General features: G+C 35.8%; 1 protein-coding gene across 1 annotated transcript in view; it reads right to left on the bottom strand.

Annotated features, from left to right (window-relative positions):
* The window catches only part of LOC124596007 (heat shock 70 kDa protein 12A-like), a 206,951-nt gene that overhangs the window by 103,284 nt on the left and 81,667 nt on the right, over window positions 1–22,000 (bottom strand). Inside the window, exons 4-7 of the mRNA XM_047134961.1 lie at window positions 20,027–20,202; window positions 17,774–17,998; window positions 14,322–14,466; window positions 12,800–12,925 (exon numbers count right to left, since the gene is read on the bottom strand). Of these exons, the coding sequence (XP_046990917.1) occupies window positions 12,800–12,925; window positions 14,322–14,466; window positions 17,774–17,998; window positions 20,027–20,202 (672 nt within the window). The remainder of the gene's footprint in view (window positions 1–12,799; window positions 12,926–14,321; window positions 14,467–17,773; window positions 17,999–20,026; window positions 20,203–22,000) is intronic.

The raw sequence follows: 22,000 nt of genomic DNA on the forward strand, positions 1-22,000 counted from the left end.
TGCTGTTGCCTTGACTGTGAACAACAATTATAGGTCACCTCCAGCTCAGTTGAGTGCTCGTATGTGTAGCAACGGTGAGTATTATTTCTGTATTCTTGACAGGAAAACTTTGTATTTGTATTAAAATGGACATTCCACCTAAGAACTAGGCAAAAGTAGTTGTTCTTCATGAACACACATCTATGACTATAAGAGACATTGCTTCTGTTGTTGATGTGGAAAAATCGAGGGTGTCAAGACTTATTAGGGCATATACTGATATTATTCCATTGTCTCCAAAGAGAAAAGGGAGATATAGATAAAAATGAAAAGCCACCCCTAGAACTGGCAAAACTCTACGTATAAACAATAGAATTAATCCTCACAAGACTCCTAGAGACCTTCAGACAGATTTATTGGCTACTGATGTTGAAACTGACTCATCAATGGTATGTTGTAATCTTCTTGAATGTGGGCAGAAGGCACAGAAGTTAATAAAGAAACAGTTGTTAACAGCTGCCATGAAGAAAAAATGGTTGACTTGGGCAAAATATATGTCTTCGAACTCTAATGACGGGAAATGTGTAATTTTCAGTGATGAGTCATGCTTTGTTGCTCAAGGGTATAGACAAGAACTATCAAGTGAAGCACCCATGGTGCAGTGAGAGCTGAACATCTTGAACAGGCTGTAAAATACGCTCCCAAAAATTTCTTAACTGCAAGTGCCCTGAAGCACTAATTCCAGTTGATGGTATGATGAGTTCCACCAAATACATGTAAATCCTTAAGTACATGAGTGTGCCATTTCTGCGCACTTTTGCAGGTGGTGGAGGAATATTTCAATATGATGTGGCCTCATGTCACTCTTTTAAAGCAGTCAAGGCATTAACAGAAGAAAACAACATTAGTGTGCTTCAGTAGCCCGGTAATTCACCAGACTTAAATTCTATCAAGAATTTGTGGAGTATTGCAGAAAGGCATCTTGATAAAATGGACTGTTCAACAAAAGAAGTCAAATCTATGCCACAACATATTTAGAAGCTCATTAAAACAAAAGGAGGTCACATTAGTTATTAATAATCAGTAAGCTACTAACTGTAGCATACATATAGTAATAAATGCACACAGTTGAAGTTTAATCATCTTGTCTAATTAATTTGTGCACAACTGTATTTGGAAACCAACACATCTTATCCATTAGGCTGTCTACATTACTTTGAGCAATTTTTTAGTATTTTCAACCAACCATAATTTTTCGTTAATTTCTCAATCAGGCAATATTTCTAGTATTGAACAAGAACTTTACACACTTGATATTATATATGATAAGCAAAAATAGCCATACTATATCCACCCTGGTTAATGGAACAAATAATATTTCTTTAAAATGTCCTCCGTTTTCAGATCTACGATGGTCCTACTCCTATACATACTCTTTCCATTAGTCAACATTTACATATCTACATAGCCACTCAAACAATCCTTCAACATGAATTCATGTTAATAATAAATGAAAAGCACCAGTTTGCTTTTGTTCTACATATTTAGAAGCTCATTAAAACAAAAGGAGGTCACATTAGTTATTAATAATCAGAAGCTACTAACTGTAGCATACATATAGTAATAAATGCACACAGTTGAAGTTTAATCATCTTGTCTGATTAATTTGTGCACAACTGTATTTTGAAACCAACACATCTTATACATTTTCAACTTATCTGGCAGTTACAAACAATTTATATCAAAAGATCTTGACTTGTTTGTGCTGTTTTACTTGTTAGTGTTAGTACCTATGTTATGTAATATAATGTATTGTGCCAAATAAAGCAATATTGTAGAACAAAAGCAAACTGGTGCTTTTCATTTATTATTATAATGTTGTTCTACCAAGAACCAACAGAAGATTCTGTTAATATGAATTCATGTTACTTACATTTTGATATTTTAGTCTTATTTTATTTGATTTCTTCTTTACTTCATATTTCTGTTTTTCTTCTTATTCTACTTTCACCAAACTGGAGGCTTATGCCTACAATTTGATGTCAGAGCTCCTGACCTGACTTAAAGTAAGTTGTCAGTAAAAATTATCAATACTTATTAAATGTTCCAACATTCAAAAATGTTTTCCTCAGTTACATTTGTCTATAGGACAGTTTCAACTACTTGTGTCAGTGTAACAAACTCCAAGTACTTTGGGTGTTACTACTGTTATGTATTATTGAATTAAGTTATGGGCAAAATTAAATATATAAGACAAAAATCTTGTAATGTACTATCTGTCTCTCTTTGCACACAATGCATTGGCTCCTCCTGTGCTTCGTTCACTGCACTTACATATTATTGTTTCATGAAATTCATATCTTTTCTAAAAAAGAAATTTCATTAGTTACTACCATTTCCAACATGCTTAATTTGTCAGGATTCTATGTGGCTGACAATCCTTTGAACCATGAAGTTAATAAGATGTGCCATGATTATAAAATAAAAATAAATCCTGATGTCAAACATTACATACAGAATTTCATGACAGAATAAAAATATGTAAAATACTGTGGTATGGAAATCTTTTCTTTATAGCCAAACAAAATTATAGGTCTGCAAATTAACAAGATATTGTTTAAAAATGAAATAAACTTTTACCAGAATGAAAAATGCTCCTATCATAGCACAAAAATGGCAAATATGTTCTGGGCAGAGTTTGGGATCTAAAAGAAGGAAACTACCTTTTCAGCTTGTCTGGCAGTTACAAACAATTTATATCAAAACATGTTGACATATTTGTGCTGTTTTACTTGTTAGTGTTAGTACCTATGTTATGTAATATAATCTATTGTGTCAAATAAAGCAACATGATATATCATGTTGATGTCATGTCCTATGACACGATATATGCCATAATGTCATGCAACATGGCATTTCTCACATCATGCAGTGTGAGACAATATGTCATTAAAGCTTAGGATGTATGCATCCCCACTCTGGGATACTTCCCAGTACAGATGCAACTCCATAGATGCATCCCACTCTCTAGAAGCATATAAATTTGTGTGTATCTGTTCTTACAGTCTTCACCATACACGTAAAAGGACATGGGCTTTGGTGAGAAATGTTATTTTCAGGGAAAAAAAAATCAACACCTCCGCCCCCCTTCTCACGCCAACACCCAGAAATAAAAAAATTGTTTTAGCATCCTCCCAGGATCAAATCCACTTCCAAAAATTTTACCCCCCCCCCCTCAGAAAAACTTTCTTAGTTATTACATGTATGCTTGTATGCTCCTCAGCCATAAGATATTATGTATAGTTTACTACAGCTGGCAAATCTCCTGGATTTTGGACACTGGATCAGGCATGGATGTGTGTGATGTCCTTAGGTTAGTTAGGTTTAAGTAGTTCTAAGTCTAGGGGACTGATGACCTCAGATGTTAAGCCTATAAACCGCAAGATGCAAGTGTGCCAACAACTTGCAGCTAAGAGAGCTCACTGCACTGGGAAAGTAAGGTTAACTTATAAAAAAATGCAAATATGTCAAGATGTTTTGATTTAAATGTCTTTGAAGCTGCCAGATAAGTCAAAAAGCTAGTTCCCTTCTTCTACATCCCAAACTCTGCTCAGGACATACTTGTCTTTTTTGTGTTATGATAGGAGCATTTTTCACTCTGGTTCCCAACTTTCATTCTAGCATAATTTTGACATTAGACAGCCACACCTTGGCAAACAGTGAAGATTTTTGTTGACTTTGGCAATAATTGATCCTGTATAGGTTTTTTTTTATTGTCTTTCAAACCATGTTGCTTATATCATGACAATGGAAAAAGCTTTCACAAAACAACAGGGCAACTATTAATTATATGTATTTGAATCAGTTTGCACAAGTTTAAAACACAGAAGTGGCATGCTTCAAAAACCTTCCAGAAAAATGTTTCTTGTGTGTAAAATCCAAATAAAGCAAGTTTCTTTCAAATGGTTAAAACTTACCTTAGACCAAGGTCCAATACACTGGTAGAGCAAATTTGAATCATCAGTCTTGCTACAATCTGTAGTTATTTAACAGCACATACAAATGGTCCCATTAGGTGAGCATTAATGTCAGCCAAATTAAAATCTTTTGCAAAAGAAATTAATCAGATTCTACAATTTACCTGAGTGCTAGATGTGGTTCATCATTCAAACCTTGCTTAATATAGCGTAACATAGCCACAGTAAGACAGATGTTCAAATGGCTATACAAAAGGCCACTGGTGCCGGCCACTGTGGCCGAGCAATTCTAGGCACTTCAGTCTGGAACCACGGGGCTACTACAGTCGCAGGTTCGAATCCTGCCTCTGGCATGGATGTGTGTGATGTCCTTAGGTTAGTTAGGTTTAAGTAGTTCTAAGTCTAGGGGACTGATACTTATTTATTTATTTTTTTATCTTACAGCTCGAAACATGTATTTAACATGCATGGGCAATGTTATAATAATTACATTCAGATTATTGATACACAATATAAATAGATTACATGCTACTAAGTAAAATATCATTGAAGTATATTTAATATAGCATTCCTGAGGTCAAATCATGTCAGCACCATACTCTATGGGCACTTCAATACAAGCCATTTTTTTAACTCGTTTTTAAAAATTCTACCAGAAAGCTGTTTCAGGTTGTTTGGCAGAGAATTATAAAATATTGCTCCCTTAATGAATGGGGTATTTGTTGTTAGATTCAATCGTCTGCTCACCATATGAAAGTCTGATTTTTGTCTTGTATTGTAATCATGGATTTCCATATTCCTGTTTGTCACTTTTTTGTCTTTTTTCACTAATAATATTGATTGAAACATATATACTGCATAAATAGTCATAATATTAAACTTAATAAACAGGTTTTTACATGAAGTTCTGGGTCTTACTTTTGCCATAGTTCTTATTACTCTTTTCTGCAATACAAATACCCTTTTTATATTGTATTGGCTACACCCACCCCACAATACAATTCCATAAGATAGATGGGGATACACCAACCCAAAATACGCTATTTTTATTGCTTCTATATCTAAATATTGAACTAATCTCCTTAGTAAATACAGACTATATGTTATTTTACCACAGACATGATCTATTTGCTGATTCCATGAAAGTCTGTCATCTATATATATCCCCAGAAATTTACATTCTGAACAGGTATTTTTCTGAATGTCCTCATTTATAACAGTATTTTTATTTGAACTACTTGTCTTAAAATAAATTAAATTAGTTTTGTTAATATTGACCCTCAGGTTTTCTTTTTCAAAATGTGTTTGGGCTTTTTCAACAAAATTCTGTACCACTGAATTTAGGTTATCATTACTACGTGCCCAGCAAACCCCAGAGGTGTCATCAGCATACATAGTAATACGATGATTGGTGTCTAATACTTTTGGGAAATCATTCATGTAGCAAATAAACAAGAAGGGGCCCAAGATAGAGCCTTGTGGCACACCAAAATTTATGTTCCTTATCTTCGATCTTCTTTTTGCAATTACCTCTCCATTATCATACACAACTTCTGTGCATTGTTGTCTATCTTTAAGGTAAGATTCTATTAAAAGCAACAGTTTCCCACTGACACCATTATAAGCAAGTTTACTTAAAAGAGCGCCATGATGGAGTCTGTCAAACGCTTTGGAAAGATCTAAAAACACTCCTGCCGTTTCGTATCCCTCATTTATTTTCTCCATCAGACAGTGTACAAACTGTACTGCTGCAGATATGGTGCTCCGACCACTTCTAAAGCCGTGTTGGAAATCTCCTATTAAGTTATTCATATTATAGTGCTCAATTAGGATTTCTAGCATTATTTTTTCAATTAATTTACCAAACACTGACGTTAAGGCAACTGGTCTGTAGTTCTGTGGTTGTTTTCTTTCCCCTTTTTTATATAAAGGTTTAACTAAAGCAAGTTTCAGTTTCTTCGGAAACACACCTTCTTCAAGTACACAATTTATTAGATGGACTAACGGTCTGGCTAACTCACCCTTGCATTTTTTCAGTAGAAAAGGAGAGAATTCATCCCATCCAGCTGATATTTTATTTTTTAGGTTGTCAATTAGCTCTGTTACGTCCTTGATGGTTACTGTAGGTAGCATACAAGAGTCCCTTTCCTTTTCCTTATCATATTTAAACGGCCTCTCCTGTTTCATGCAAGTATCATTTTCAATAGCATCTATAAAGTAATCATTAAATATATTGCTAACTATATAAGGATCAGAAAAATTATCATTATGTATACTTAACTCTATATTATTAATTTTAGTTTTTGAATCAGTGTTCCTCATATCATTAACTACTGCCCAGCACGACTTTGAGACACAGTCAGAATTTCAGATCTGTTTACTAATATGTTCTACTTTCCTTCTCCTTACTTCCTTGCGATACTCATATTTATATTTTTTATAATCCTCTTTATATGAATCAAGACTGGTTTCTCTGTGTAGCTTATACATATACTCCATTCCTTCTTTGAGTCTTTTCGTTTTTTCATCAAGTTTTACACGTTTGACTACTGGAGGTTTATTTTTATTTACATTCATCTTCTTTGCCGGGACAGTAATATCAATATGTCTAGTTAAAATTTTTAAAAATACTTCCCATTTGCTGTCAACTCCCCTTTCTCTATAAACTGATTCCCAAGATTCTTGACCCAAAGTGATGTTGTATTCAGAAAATAATCTTCTATTCTCAAATTTTTTGTTTTGTTTAAGTTTATTAAGACAACCAATCACTAATAATTGTCCTAGATGATCAGATATGTGCCCGTTTACAGTCTGTGCCGAAACAACATTTTCATAATTGGTCATCACATGATCTATGGAACTGCTGCTTGACTCAGTTATTCTAGTGGGCACATGACCAAGTAGATCTTTAATATCATAGGATCTTATGCAGTCTTGTAAACCTTTGCATTCCTGGCTGTTGCTTAGTGTGTTTATATTAAAGTCTCCTAACATTACAATATTTACTGTATTGCCACCCTTGCTTAGCTTCCCCAATACACCATCCAGTGCTTCCAGGAAAACCTCGAGATTACCAGAAGGGGCTCGATATATACCTAGCACAATAAGTGGGACGGATACAATCATTAACTTAATTATCACTGCTTCAAAGTCTTTCTCGATACAATAATCCTTAACCCATGATACTTTTTCTACAGAACTTATTAGGTTACATTTCCTTACGTAAGTAGCAACACCCCCTCCTTTATGTTCTGTTCTACAAAATAACGATGTAAGATTATACTCCTGTAACTTAAAATACTGAATATTATGGTTAGCTTTTTGATGCTCTGTAACCACGATTACATGTGGTGCTAGATCTGTAACTAAGGCCTCAAATACATCGATTTTGTTACCCAAGCCCTCAACATTATAATGTAAAAATGATACATTAGTACAATCATGAGAGGATATATCCTTCTCAAGGTTAACATTATCACACAAATTGATAGTTTCTAAATTGGGAGCACTGAGGGACTTTTTTATCCTAAAAAATCAACAGTCTTGACACTGCAGTGAGGAATTATTTCGGTTTGCTTGCTCTGCAGGCATATATAATTATCACTTACGTCTTTCGTGTGTATGACATCTGAGGTACAAGGTATCACATTTGAATTATCACATTTTGTTTCCTCAATAGCTCTGTTGATGTCAGTTGCTAGAGTATTCTTGCCCAGACGATTAAGATGTAGTCCATGTACAGAGAAGCTGCTTCTTTGATAACTGTTAAGGTCCAGCAGTCTCACATTTTTTAACTTGGAGCAGAAATGTTTTAATTTTTTATTTGTAGATCAGATTTCTCGGTTCACACACGACCAGTCAGGCAGATCAAATCTCGCCGGAATATTTGACAAGATCACATTTGTATGGGACAACATCATTAACATAACAATCAACTTTTTAATAAATGAACCTCAGATGTTAAGTTGCATAGTGCTTAGAGCCATTTTGCCACTGGCCTGGGGTAAGCCAAAAACTTTATACCCCATGTTACTAGCTCAAGTAGGAACCAAGCACCAAGACCCCCCCCCCCCCTCCCTCCCAAAACTGTGATTCTGCATACTTATTTGTTATAGTGCTTCTGTGCTGTAATGCTTAACTTGGTAAGATTTTGTTGTTTGGATTTTTTTTAAGAGAAAAAGATGGGTCTCCTTTCTTTGTTTGCTACAGCTTCATGTTTTGATTAGTTAGACAGCAGATGATATCTATGTAGTTAAGTTATTGTTACTAATTTTTCCCTTTCTTTGTTGCTCTGGTTTTGTACTTTTTTTTCAACCTGTTTTTCCTCCTTCTCCTCTTCCTTCTCCTTCTTCTTCTTCTAAATCAGCCACAGCATCTGTAGTGGCCCTTAAAATCTTACAATAAGGTTCTTTCATGTTTCATTTCATTTTCTATGTCATTCAAAAATGAATATTTTGACTCATTCCACAACTTTGCATCATACATCCACAATGTACTTTTTTAATTTTTTAACTCCTCATTGGCTTTTAAGTCCTTTATTGTATGTAATGATCATTCATTTCCCAACAGTGAAACAAGAAGAAAAAGCTGCAAATCAACTCATGGCACTTAACGTGTAACCAATAAAGTGTTCCAACTCATCTTAAGCCAAGGAAGAGCTCTATTCTTTGGAGAGTACCACTAGTTGGCCAAGTTGAAACCCACCATCTGTCTCTATGGTAGGACACTCTGCAAAATACAGACTTGCATCCCAAAGAGGAAATCACACAAGGGCAACAACTAGAGTATAGTACATGGAGAGCACTGAACAGATTAAGAGGGAGTTGCAAAATGTAAAGTACACAGGGTTCAGTGGACCTACTCTGAAGATGACTAGTGCGAATGTGGAGAATTGCGATGACTGAACATTTACTCATGTGCCCACATTTGGAGTTTGTCTGCACAGTAGAAGATCTATTTTTGTGCTATGACAAGGCCGTTAAAGCTGCAGAGTTTTGGAGGAAGAGAATTTGCCCGGACATCTAAATTAAAATTTATTACTTAGAACTACCTGTTATCTGTCACTCTGTAATAATCAACAACAAACTTGGCAGTATTTATACTTTGTCTGCACATGACAAAATTAATGGAAACACTCTAAATTCACCAAATAATATTTGTAATTAGTGCATAGCTTTTTCAAATTTGGCAAAAGAACTTATTAATTCAGTGCTGGAAAACTGCTGGTTCTATGTAACTTATTGTATGCAAGATTCATTCAGGCAGAATTAGAAGCACACCCATCACTGGAATGGTGATCACACTGGAAATCCCACACTAATATAATGAATGTGGTAAATATAGAAATGGCCTGAAAATGCCAACTGACCACACAACAGCTTCCAACTGCTTCAAAAAACCATTCAGTGTAACAATTGGTGGTAGGAAGCAGTTGAAGAATGACCATGTTATTGTTCGGCTGACACAGTCTGGTTTACTGGCAGGTCAAAAATAGAAGGAGGTGCTCATGCAGGATATATAGGGTACAGTCGAGACTACACAGTGCAGTCTCTTTAGGGAAGTGGGCCATGGCATCCCAGGTGGAGACATTCACTATCAGAGAATGCATGGATTAGAATCTACTCAACTACTGCAATGATCAACCCATGCATCTGGATCAAAAATCATTGCAGAATGCCATGATTCCCTTGTGAGGCTATGGGAAAGCAACAGGGTAAACCTGCAGAGGGTCCTTGGTCATTCAGGAATTAATGGTAATGAACAAGCTAATAGACTTGTCAGGGCAGGATTGATAACTCCATTTGTTGGACCTGAACCTGTCTTGAAAGCAGTGGTAAAATCTTAACTATATAGTGGCATCAGGAAGTAGCACATAGAATATGGGACTAAGATCAAAAACACATACATGGCAAGCTGATGATCAGGTTTTAAGAAAAGTTATGCAATTCCCAGGCTTGAACAAGAGGCAGATTAAATTCATAGAAAGTTTAATGGCTGGCCATGGGGCTTTCAGGAAACATTTGCACTTGATGGATATAGAGAAAGAAGCCCATAAGTACAAACTGTGTGGTGAAGTCCACCTGCTTAGCTGAGTGGTACCATGTTTGCCTATGATTCAGCAGGCCCAGGTGTAGATTTTCTTGGCTCATGGATTGGAAGTTGTGTTGTTCTCATCTTCCTTTCACCATTATGTGCAAATCGCCCACTGTGGCATCATCTGAAATAAGACTTGCATCCCAGTGACTGAACTTCCTCGGATGGGACCTCCTGGCCAACAATGCCACATGATTATTTAATTTCATTGTTGTTCTTCCAAAGTGATGTACTGGACGCCAAAAAACCCAAAAATTTGGGCCATTAATTCATGAACAAATTACGTCTAACAAAGCTCTAGTAAAGGGTGTCCTGCTACTCTTCAAGAGGACTGATTGGCTTTATTAGAGAGTCAGTTAGAGAAATGCACAATAGATGTAGTTTTGGTGTGGGCAACAGGGGGCTAAGACCGCTGTTGTTTTGTCTCTCTGATTAAGTCAAATCAAATCAATAGCCCTATCTGATGTGTGTCACCTTTGTAATAAATCAGTAACAATCCTTAACAATATTTATACTTTGTCTACCCAAGTCTGTGTTAAAGCAAACAATCTTTCTACCACTTAAATTAACTTTCAAACTCTCTAAGCAATATGTGTAATTAATGCATAGCTTCTTCAAATTTGGCAAGGGAACAGGTTAATTCATTGCTAACATCAATAGTGCTGTGTAGGTCATTCTGTGAAAGATTCATTACAGCATTACAGAAAAAGGGTCATTTTTGTTACTTAAATTTATGGGCATGTTATGCTGAAGTTTCCACTTTTATTTATGCAAAATAGACACAAATATTTTCTAAGGTGTAGTAATTATGCTAAAATGAGACATTTTTGTTCAACTGCAGACAAGGACAATACATAAAAAAATGTAAGAAATCAGTAACCTGAAGCAATTTGAAGTACACAGTACTTCATTTAGCCATTTCTGGTCTCAAGCATTAGCTCATCTTATAACAAAAACATAAATATTTTGTCCAAATTATGTTAATGTACCCTTTGTTTTTTCTGCTTGTCTGTTCAGTACAAATTTTGCAATTGGTTTTAAACTAACTTCTCAGTAAACTAGTCACTTGAAACTTTCAACACAGCTCTGAACTTGATGGCAAAGCAATACTAATTCACTTTCTTGTATGATATGTGATGCAGGGTACATTGTGTACCGCTGCTATTTTTCCTTTTTCTTGTTCCAATTGTGGAAGTTTTTTAGTAAGAACAATTGCTGATAAGCCTCTGTGTGAGCTTGATTATCTCTAATATTTTACCTTCATGATCTTTCATGAGATATACATAGGAGGAAGCAATATATTGGTTTTCTTAGATAAAGAGAAACTGAAACAAACCCAAAATTTACCACATGTCTGTTCTAACTCATCAAAATGTGAAAATAGATTGAAAAATTTCACACACACAAGACTAAAAAACAGAATATAATTATTTAAATAAACAACTTTTTAATATAACACATTTTTAAAACAGGCTAAAGAGTATAAAGTAATTTCTCCTAATCCAACACAGATTCCTAACACCATACAAATAGTCCTGAAAATTTGTGACAGTAAACTTTTAAAAGTTATGACAACACCTGTAAAATTTAAAATGAAAATGTGGAGTGCATGTATTAGATGATAGTAAGGATTGTAGAGTGTAGCTGTCATTAAGAAAAATCACACAGCAGCTAATATTGTCACAGAAGGAGCTGAGTAGTACTGTGGTGTAGTGGTTATGACATTAAACTGAGAAAAGGAGGGTTGTGTGTTCAAAACTCACCTGGACTGTACCATTTTAATTTCTATATTCACTTCAAGTACATTCTAGAAGTACCCTCAAATGTCAAGAATGTTGTACTGGAGTGTTCTGTAGCTGTATATATACTGTATTTGTTCTGGCCAGAGGCTGTTTGCTCCGCACTCTTGTATGTGCACATGCTGAATAAACCTTCGTTAAGTGAAGTTAGTGTTTGACATTCATCTAATTACACCTTATTCTACATGAAAATATCATTTAAAGTATAATAAAACTTTTATTGACTTAGGTGAACTATTCATGAAGTAATTATCTATTAGATGCACCCTAAATTTTTCATTTTAAATTTTACAAGTATAGTCATAGTTGTTAGACATTCACAAGCAAATATTTCTGGTATTATCTGTATGGGATTAGGAATCTGTATGTTCCCAGGAGAAATTATTTTACATTCTTTAGTTCATCTTAAAAACATGTCATATTAAAAGTTTTTACTGAAATAATTATTTTAACATCATTTTGCGGTCTAAAGAGTTGGGTAGCTCTACAGCTTTCACGACTAAAATAGTAAGCAAACAAAATTCTGTTCTTGAAAAGGAACTGAACTGAATTAAAATTTGTGGGTCATGTTAATAATACTAATAAATAAACTTATGGAAACAATTTTATGGAATAAAATATTGTATTACAAGAAACTTTGTAGCTCATATAACTCACAAGTATGGACAGTAGTTTTAATTCATTAGTGACAGGTCTGTCACTTTGTTTTATTTTACACAAGAAATAACTTGAAATCATGTAATGTAATGAGAACTGACAGTACATATCCCTTACACTGCAGGTTGAACATCAAATACATCTGAATGCTTTGCACTGACTTCATGTTATCTTGTTCCATCACTGGTGATTTCATCCCCGTAGACATTCATTTCATTTCATAAATAATACACCTGTCATTATGGAAGCTAAGATAAACAACATCTTTCTGTTTATGGAAATGATCTTGCTTACCTATGGATCCCCATGGACCACCAGTAGCTCTGTGCAGCTCACGCAAAGTCCCTCGACTTGAAGACAGTTCATGTACAGTGATGTCCACAGTACCCCCTCCACAATCCACCACCATGTAACGGGTGCCTTAAAATAATAAGTTAAGCACTGTTACATTTAAAAACTAGTTACGATCAATTCACTTTCAGTTGATGGTACTAAACAAAACTTCTTGAAGAAAGGATACAGATTTTCTCATTTTTTGAATGATAATGGTTTCAGCTATCACAACTTCTTATATGAGTGCAAGTATGTCCATTTCATGCAGGATTTGTATGTGAGAAGTTTCAGCTAATTTTCCTTCCAAACACCTGTCTTTTAAGAGCAGACATGACTTGGAAGTGCTTAATTCACCTCCCCCCTCCCTACACCTTTAAATTTACTTTTAGCCCATGAATTTAATGTAAATATACATTCTCACAATGCCATTATGTAGATATGGGACAGATTTTAAAATGTACTTTTCAAAATTGTTAGCATTTTAAACTGTTTGCGCTGGATGGGAGTTTGTTATAACATATCCTTCTTATCTTTATCAGGTCCTTTCAGATCCTTTAAGGCTTTTACTACAATTGTAACTTTTGCTGAATGAAAGTCTTTGTTTAACAGAGCTGTACATTTTATAGTAAGAAAGAGGCTTATGTACAATGTAAGTGCCACTAATACTTTGAGTTCTTCAATTTTATTTTGACAGACTTCTATCGTACATTTCCTTATGCATCTTTTGTAATTTGTAATTTTAAATCTCATTGAGTGTCCATGTGAACTACTGTGTACCATATTGGTATATGGTACAATATGTTTGGATAAATGAGCCTTTGTTCTTAATATTAATAATAATTTTTCAGTGTTGTTTTCTTGTTTGAAATTTAGTATAACTTGTTTTATTTTCATTGAAGTACATTTCCATCCTTTGATGCACTCAAAAGCATCCTTTTCTAGATATTTCAGTGTATTCATGCTTACTATTACATATATAGCATCAGTGTACATGACAACTACCTTTTGATTAATACCATTAACTAAGCCTTAGTAGAATATGAGTGGAATAATAGGGCTCCATTTCAGTGTTTACGCAGTTCACATTGCATGAATGAGTAATCTTTTTATGTTACTTACTAGCACAACATTGATACAGCATGCATAAGATGGATGATAAAAGAGACAGCTGTAACTGCAGTTAGTGGACTAAGTACATTGAGGAACACAACCAATGCAAAATGACCACTGAACCTCAACAGCATATCACAGCCCATACCACTGAGTACTGAATACTCTCCATATACAAAATAATCACAATCTCAACACAGTTATGCCACAAACCATGTTCACACAACCTTTTTTCTAGTTTTGATATAAGCTAACATAATATAGAGTACTTTTTTTAAACATGCTTCGCCCATCACCATTCTCAATAAGGGATGCTGTTGAAAATTATTTATATTATATTACATTTACTAAGCCATTAAATAATGAATCCAACCTGAATCCTCAAGTTCTTCAAAAAGAGGCAGATCTGAGGATATTTCAACATGATGCAGTTTCTGTGTCCTGCAATATATAGATGCTGCTTCTGGTTCTAGTGCAATGATAAGACTCTCTGGATGTTCTTTGTCATAGATATTTGCCTGCAAGTAAAATAATTTAACTTTTAACAACATAGTACATATTAATTGTTTTTACTTTGTCATGAATAATTAAAATGACTCATTAGCTAAATGCTATGGTGATTACAGTGTGGATGACAAAAATGAAAGGAGAGCTTGATTAAATTTGAATGACAGAATCAATTTGATGTACACTTGTTGGTTTGCCATCATCTGAAGACTTCACTGTGAGTTTTGCATAAGAGTTTGTGTATTTTGCAAATGTTAGTGCCTAATCTGAAAGTCGTGTTTAGTTTCTTTCTTTCATGTTTCTGAGATGTGGAGTGGGCTACTAAGTGCACCAGCTGCAGGTGGCTGTAAACTGCAGATCATGTCTGCATAAATGATGCTTGCCACCTGTGTTCACAGGCCATCCTCACCTCCTACAGGCAACTGGCAGAACTCATGAAACCAGCAAGTCTCACACATGGGGTGGAAGCTGGGTGTTTCACTGCGTCATTCCCAAAACCAAACAGCATCCTCTGATTTGGAGCTGATTGGAGGGCTTAATCAAGAGGTGCAGACAATGTTGTGATGATGTCGGATGTTGTTTTCTTGACCTCCACTATCAAGTGGAGAATTGTAGGGCTTCTTAATGTATGATGTGCAGGTATGGGTTTTTAACTATTCCATAGGTCTAATAAATTATGTATTGGATTTGGAGAGGCAACAATATTGTCCCCACTAATTCCATGTAGCAGCAGTTATAATTGCAGATCAGATAAAGAAAATGTTACTACAGTATTAGCTGCAAGAACATCAATGGAAAGGTCCCAGAACTAGTTTCACTTATGAACATTTATAATGTCCACTTAGTACTAGGGACATAAAGCTGGCTATAACCAGAAATGAAGAGCAATGAGAATTTAAATTCTGACTGGAGTGTATATTGCAAATATAGGCTGGTTGCCAATAGTAGAGGGGTATTTATAAATTGAAAATATACAATAATTTCTAGTAAGTTAGTACAAAATCCAATTGCAAAATAATTTGGATGAAGGTACACTTTTAAAGATGAATGAATCATAGTAAATGGGTATCTCAGCATCTGCTGTAGTGGAGCACTACAGGGCAAATTTGGAGAACATCACAGATAAATTTCCTGATCATGTTATAGTGTTAGGAGGAGATTTCAACTTTCCAGTTGTAGACTGATAGACTCAATTGATTAAGGTGTGTGGAATAACCAGGGACTTACGTGATAATGTTCTAAATGCCTTATCCAAAAATTACCTTGCCCAATTAATCAGAGAGCTGACTCATAAGGGTAATGGCTTGGATCCCCTGGTTACAAATGCGACTGACTTTTGGTTCAGGTAACCTACAGTGGAAAACTGGTTATCATAGTGCTGCTATAGCATCCCTGACTAAGAGTGTAAGTGGGAAAGTTAAGAAAGGAAGGAAAATATTTCTGGTTAATAAGTGCAACAACAAACAGTATTTAAATTATCTGAGCATTGAATGTCATTCACCTCTCAGACTAAAAATGTTTTTAGTGTAAATGAAAAAAATGCAAAAGTGTTTAACATCACAATTTTGGCAGCTACACACTGAACAAAGTTGTAAGGGGTGGAAACACTTGCCATGGTTTAACAACTATGTTATAAAGTTGCTTCAAAAGCAAAGAGAACTTCACTGGAACCAAAGGCTTGTTGACAAACAAAAGCTGAACAGAACCAAAATGAGAATAATGTGAGCCAAAATATTCAAAAACGAATTTCTATCTTTCTAACCAACACAAAATCTTAAGAAATGTAAGTGTTACATTAAAATAGTAAATGGGCCCACCCCATCTATTCAGTCACTCAGTGATGATACTGACACCAAAACAGAAGATGACAGAGATAGAGCTAAACACTGAATTCCATTTTCCGAAAATGTTTCACTGAGGAAGAAATGTTATGGTTCCCCCTTTCACTTACTGCACTAACACACAACTAAATATCAGGATAGAAAATCAGTTAAAATTTTTCACCACATGAAAGAAAGCTGGACCTGATGGGATATCTACATAGTTTTACATAGAGTATGTGAAAGAACTCACTCTTCATCTCACAGCAGTCTATCATCGGTCACTGGATGAATGAAGCATCCGAAGAAATTGGAAAATGCACAGGTCATTTCACTTTGAATAAGTGATGACAGACAGATGCACACTACTGTACTCCTACATATATCTTGTGAAAAGACCATAAACATAAAATTAGAGATATCTGAGGTTGTATAGAGCCTTACCAGAAGTTGTTCTTGTTGCACATTGTTCACGAGTGGAGCAGAAGAATTGAGCAGTAATAGAGGGCGGGTGGGGGTGGGGGGGGTGGGGGGGGGGGAGGTGTGAGTGGGGGAGGGTAACAGTTGTGCTCACCACAATATGGCATTCAGAGTAAAGATGTAGATGCAGATTATGTAGATGTAAGATGGGGACAAATGAGTTGAGTTTTGTGCTGTTATTAAACATTTTTATTTGAAGTTGTTCTGAAAACTTGTGCAACTCTAAACCCATCTGGATGAGTTTAACATAAAATTGCACTCTGATCCAGGATGTGGGAGCACAGTGGTATCACTGATACCACTTTTACACATGGAGTACCTATTCTCACTAGTACAATCTGCATAGGCAAATTTGTCAAATGTAGGACCCAACACCACACAGGATGAGCCTGCACCACCTTATCCTGTATGCTCTGGACCCTTTCCTACATGTACTGATTTCAACTTTAAACAAGTATCATTATCTGATTGAGTGTAGAGTGCTGATTTAGCAATTTCTGCATTACTAATCTATCAGTGATGCAGTGGCTGTTGCAGATCAGCAAAGAAATTGTTGACAGCTAGTGTTTAATGTGATGACCACTACATCTCTATTAATGCAGATGATATTCATGTACAGTTTGTCATGATGGAAGAGTACTCAATAATTCATTGTTGGTTCATTACAGCTCATAGAATATTAGAGTATAGCATCTTTTAATAGAGATTTACAACTTCCTTGAGTCAGTTGGCTATCTAATTTAAATAAACAAATGGCACAAATATGGTGGTATTTTACCCTTACAACATCTCATAGCAAATTAATCTCTTTCACTTCAGAATTTCTGTATTTTTAGTCTGTTTATTTCTTGGGTATTAGCAGTTAACCATGTTGTTGCTTATATGGTTACAGTCCACATGCTATCAATGTATATTGGTGGCTGGGAATATTTGTCATCTGTCAGGATTACATATATTTTCTTGAAAATTTTGCTTAAATAACTTGTAGCAACAAGTGCAATTCACAGAAATGACATACCAGACCAGCAGCTTCCCTGAGGAGCTGCCTTGCGGGTGGTTGCCAAAGTGCAGGAACTGTGAGAACCCAGCGAACTGACTGTTGCGACATTTCAATGCCTGGCTGCTGTCGTTCAACCTCCCTCAGGGCCTCACCTCCAAGATAACGCAAGGCATGTGATAAGACAGTCAGAGCGGATACATACCTTCCATTAGCAGCTTTCACCATAGTGGAGCGATCTATTTTCTGTAGAAAGAAATTTGCAGTATCAAACAGTTATTTTGTATCACTAAGTAAAATGTACTATAAGGAATATTCTAGTCACTTATGCCATAAATTGGAAAATAACTGTGACACCAAAATATATCAAACACACAGTCAAAATGGCAGTAGTTCATTGGGGTTAATGGTACAGAACAAGGTGGAACAAATATGTGTGATAATCTGTGCTTTGTGTTAGTATTCAGTTGTTAATGCTGTTGTTGTTGTTGTTATCTTCAGTTAAAAGACTGGGTTGATGCAGCTGCCCCATGCTAGTCTAACCTGTGCTAGTTTCTTTATCTCTCTGTAACTGCTGTACCCTCCACCCGCTTAAACCTGTTTGCTTTACTTAGGCCTAGGCCTCCTATAATTTTTGCCCTTCACATTTCCTCCCATTACTAAATTTATTCATTTATGCCTCAGGTGGATGTATCCTAGAAATTAGCCACGCTGTACCAGAAATTTTGTTCCTTCCTGGTTTGACTCAATACCTCTTCATTAATTAGCCAATGTACCCATCAAAACTTCAGAATTTGTCTCTAGCACCACATTTCAAAACCTATCTTTTTCTCTGTCCTAAGGGAGGAACTAATAGTTCTAAAAGCTAGGACAGTGTTGTGCACTGTTATATGTGTATGAGGTTCATTCAAATGAAACCTGGTCAGTGCATCTACATGTAAGATGGTACCACATAATGGTGGGTATCGTGGTGCCATTTATTGGTAGAGAGAGTGATACGTGTGCACCATTTGATGTTGCATAGCGCCAGTGTGGTTTCATGCCAAACAGAAGGTGATCACACAAATTATTGTCCACTACTGAACTGCAGGAGAGTAAGCAGAAACAATGAGGAGTGATTCGATTGTTGGTGGCAGAGGAAGTCAGAGGCCTTGAAATGTATTGCTGGATGAAGGCTGCGTGTGGTGAGTACAGCCTGAGTCGTTCGAGTGTTGTCCAATGGCATTATCCTCCTGCATGATAATGCCTGCCCACACATGGCCAACGCAGTGAAGATGGCACTGCAGCAGTTTTGGAGGGAAATGCTAGAACATCCACCGTACAGTCCTGAGCTTTCACCACGTGACTTTCATGTGTTTGGACCTCTAAAACAAGCTATTCACAGATGTCAATTCTCAGTGAACAACAAGGTGTGTGACTGGGTCCAGGCATGGATCCAACAGTAACCTATTAGCTTATGCAAGGATGGAATCTACTGGCTAATGTCACAATGGAATAAATGTGCCAACAGTTTTGGTGACTATCTTTGAGTATGCGTATTGTGTATAATCTCATTTTGTAGTTAATAAAATCATTACCATTACTTTACACTAGTGACTGGGTGTCATTTGAATGCCCCTCATATATCAGCAGTACTAAATATCTTTCTTACCTAAGGTTGATACTGACCAGCAATTCTCTTTCATGGTTTTATTGCTTTTTTTAAATTAATTTTCCTTTTGATACTGTTTATAAGAATTATAATTTAACATGAAAGACCGCCCTTTCTTTACCTCTATTATGGCCAGAAATTAAAACAAATGTACATATCAATATGAGATTACTGGTAGTAGACATATTTCACAATGGATCAATTGCTCAACATAACCATTAAGTGATTGAGATAACTCTCAAAGTAAATTATTCATTCATCCACACATAAACGTCCCAAAAATACATGTAAAGCAAATGGGAATTGAATTGTTGACATACATTTGGTTTTCTTCATTTAATTTAAATCTAAATCTGGCTGTTACTACATTATTCTACTTCACAGTTTTAAAAAATTCTCCATTTATCGTAATGCATTGTTTCAGGCTTTCTTTTGTAAATCACTTTTCACCAAGGCACAACTTTCATTATCTGTCCACATCATGTTACTGCAATGAACTGATCAAATTTCTCAACATTTTGACACTAAAAATTTTGGTATATTTTTATGATCTCACATAGTCTAAATCTGACAATATGATTTAATTAATGTATGTAGAGCTTCTGTTTTTGCAAATATGTTACCTGATTGTTGTGAAGGACCATCTTGAATTTATCAAAATATAACCATCTTTTTGCTTCCTGTGCATCTAGGTCATGAAAGAAGTCTCTTGCCATGAAACCAAATGAATGAAATTCTTCTTTAGGAGTAAGGAGAAGTGTTGTTGGTATCTTATGGTTACTAATTCCTGCATCACCACCTACAAAATGAGAATTGTAATGCATTATCTCTAAAGATGACCAGAAATTGACTTTCTGCATCTATCTTCCAATTTATAACTGCTGTAGGCCTACTGGCCCAAATACAAATCACTTATCCCTAAAATTCAATCACAAAAATAAGGTGCAGCATCTATGAGACCCTACAAATTCCAGTACAGTTCCATACCACAGGAACTTCTACCATAGTGATCGTCCCTTTAGCTCAAAATGAAGCAAAAATATTGTTAATGTTTGGAAATTAATAGTTGTATATAGGCTAACAATGTAATTGTCTTGTTGAAATTTCATTTAGATTGTGACTAATATTGTGCTTACAGTTCTGTTATTTTGCACGACAGGAAAGACACAGTTTTCTCTAAGTAAAGAGTCAAATTTAGTCTTGACCAATGAGTGGTAACACTGAAAGAAAACTGTCACCAAACTTCAGAATTTGATGCAGTTATGATGCAAATTTGAAACTCATAGTTATTTATTACACAAAAAGTACATCTAATAGAGAGCCTGGCAAAAAGAATGGTCCAGACAAATCTAATGTCTACTGTTGGATCATGTTATGGCATAGAGTCTGTGCCGGCACACCAATCAGGAACAACAGAGAAGAGGAGGCTGTGAGAAGAGGTCAGCCAATTGCACACTGATCGACCTCCCTCCAGGATGACAATGCGACAGCAGCAGCCCTTAGGTGAAGAGGATATAAGCACGACGCCAGACTGGTGGCAGCCCACACTGATAGCAGCTTCAATGTTAACCACTTCATTAGTCAATGCATCATAGCTGCTTCATTAGTATTCTCTATGTAGCACAGACTTGTGTTTGTCTATTCTGAAAAAGTCAGATTTTTTGTATGTTGCCTTTTCTTGTGACACATATATCAAAGTTAAGTATTGTAATTGGCTTGTTGTAATAAAACTCATTAATACAAGTTATTTGATTGTTTGTCTTGCAAACCGAGTACACAGGATTCGTAGACGTAGCAAGATGGCAACAAGGTGAATGAACAAAATGGTGACAAAGATGTCCAAATGACAACCTGTTAATGTTCAAACACTGAGTCAACAGCTGCCACAGATTGCCTCCATTTTGTTTTGTCGTGGGCATTTGTGTTTTGCTGGTGCCTTAATTCTACCTTGTCTTTTCTTTGCAGGGGTGTGTTTGCATGTTTAACAGTGTCTCTTATAGTGTTTTTTCACTTCAGAACTTTCAGGTGGGCACTACAGAAATTTTCTTTGCTTGTGTGCTTATTTTCTTGCTTGCATTGTCTGTTTATTACATTTGCCTCTTTCAAAATGAGTAATCCACCTCTCCCACCCCCTGTTCAGGAAAATCAGCTGTAAGTGATAGATGCAATGCAGCTAACACAGATGTTTCAGTTTCATATGTAGCATATTGCAACCCTTCTAAACATGGTACAGCAGTTACTCACCAACCAAGTGACCAACACCATGCGCTTAACTGACCAACATGTCAAAACTGTAGCTCCGAGTGCCATAATGCCTTTTCACCAGTTTAACAAGAAAGAAGAGGAACAGCTTGCATGGTTGCAACTGTATGAGGCCCACATCATTGCTCACAAAGTATTAGGTACTGTGAAGCTACATTACTTTTTGTCAATGGTAGGAAGCGCAATCTTTCGCCTCATTCAGAAATTGTTTCCTAACGACACTTTGAGTGAACTTTCCTGTGGTCAGGTTGAAGGTTCTATAACTAGCTATTATGACCAACAAGTGAATGTGGTGGCAGCTAGGTACCAATTCTTTCATTTCAAGAAATGGTCAG

This window comes from Schistocerca americana, chromosome 1, assembly GCF_021461395.2.
Source record: "Schistocerca americana isolate TAMUIC-IGC-003095 chromosome 1, iqSchAmer2.1, whole genome shotgun sequence".
NCBI lineage: Eukaryota > Metazoa > Arthropoda > Insecta > Orthoptera > Acrididae > Schistocerca > Schistocerca americana.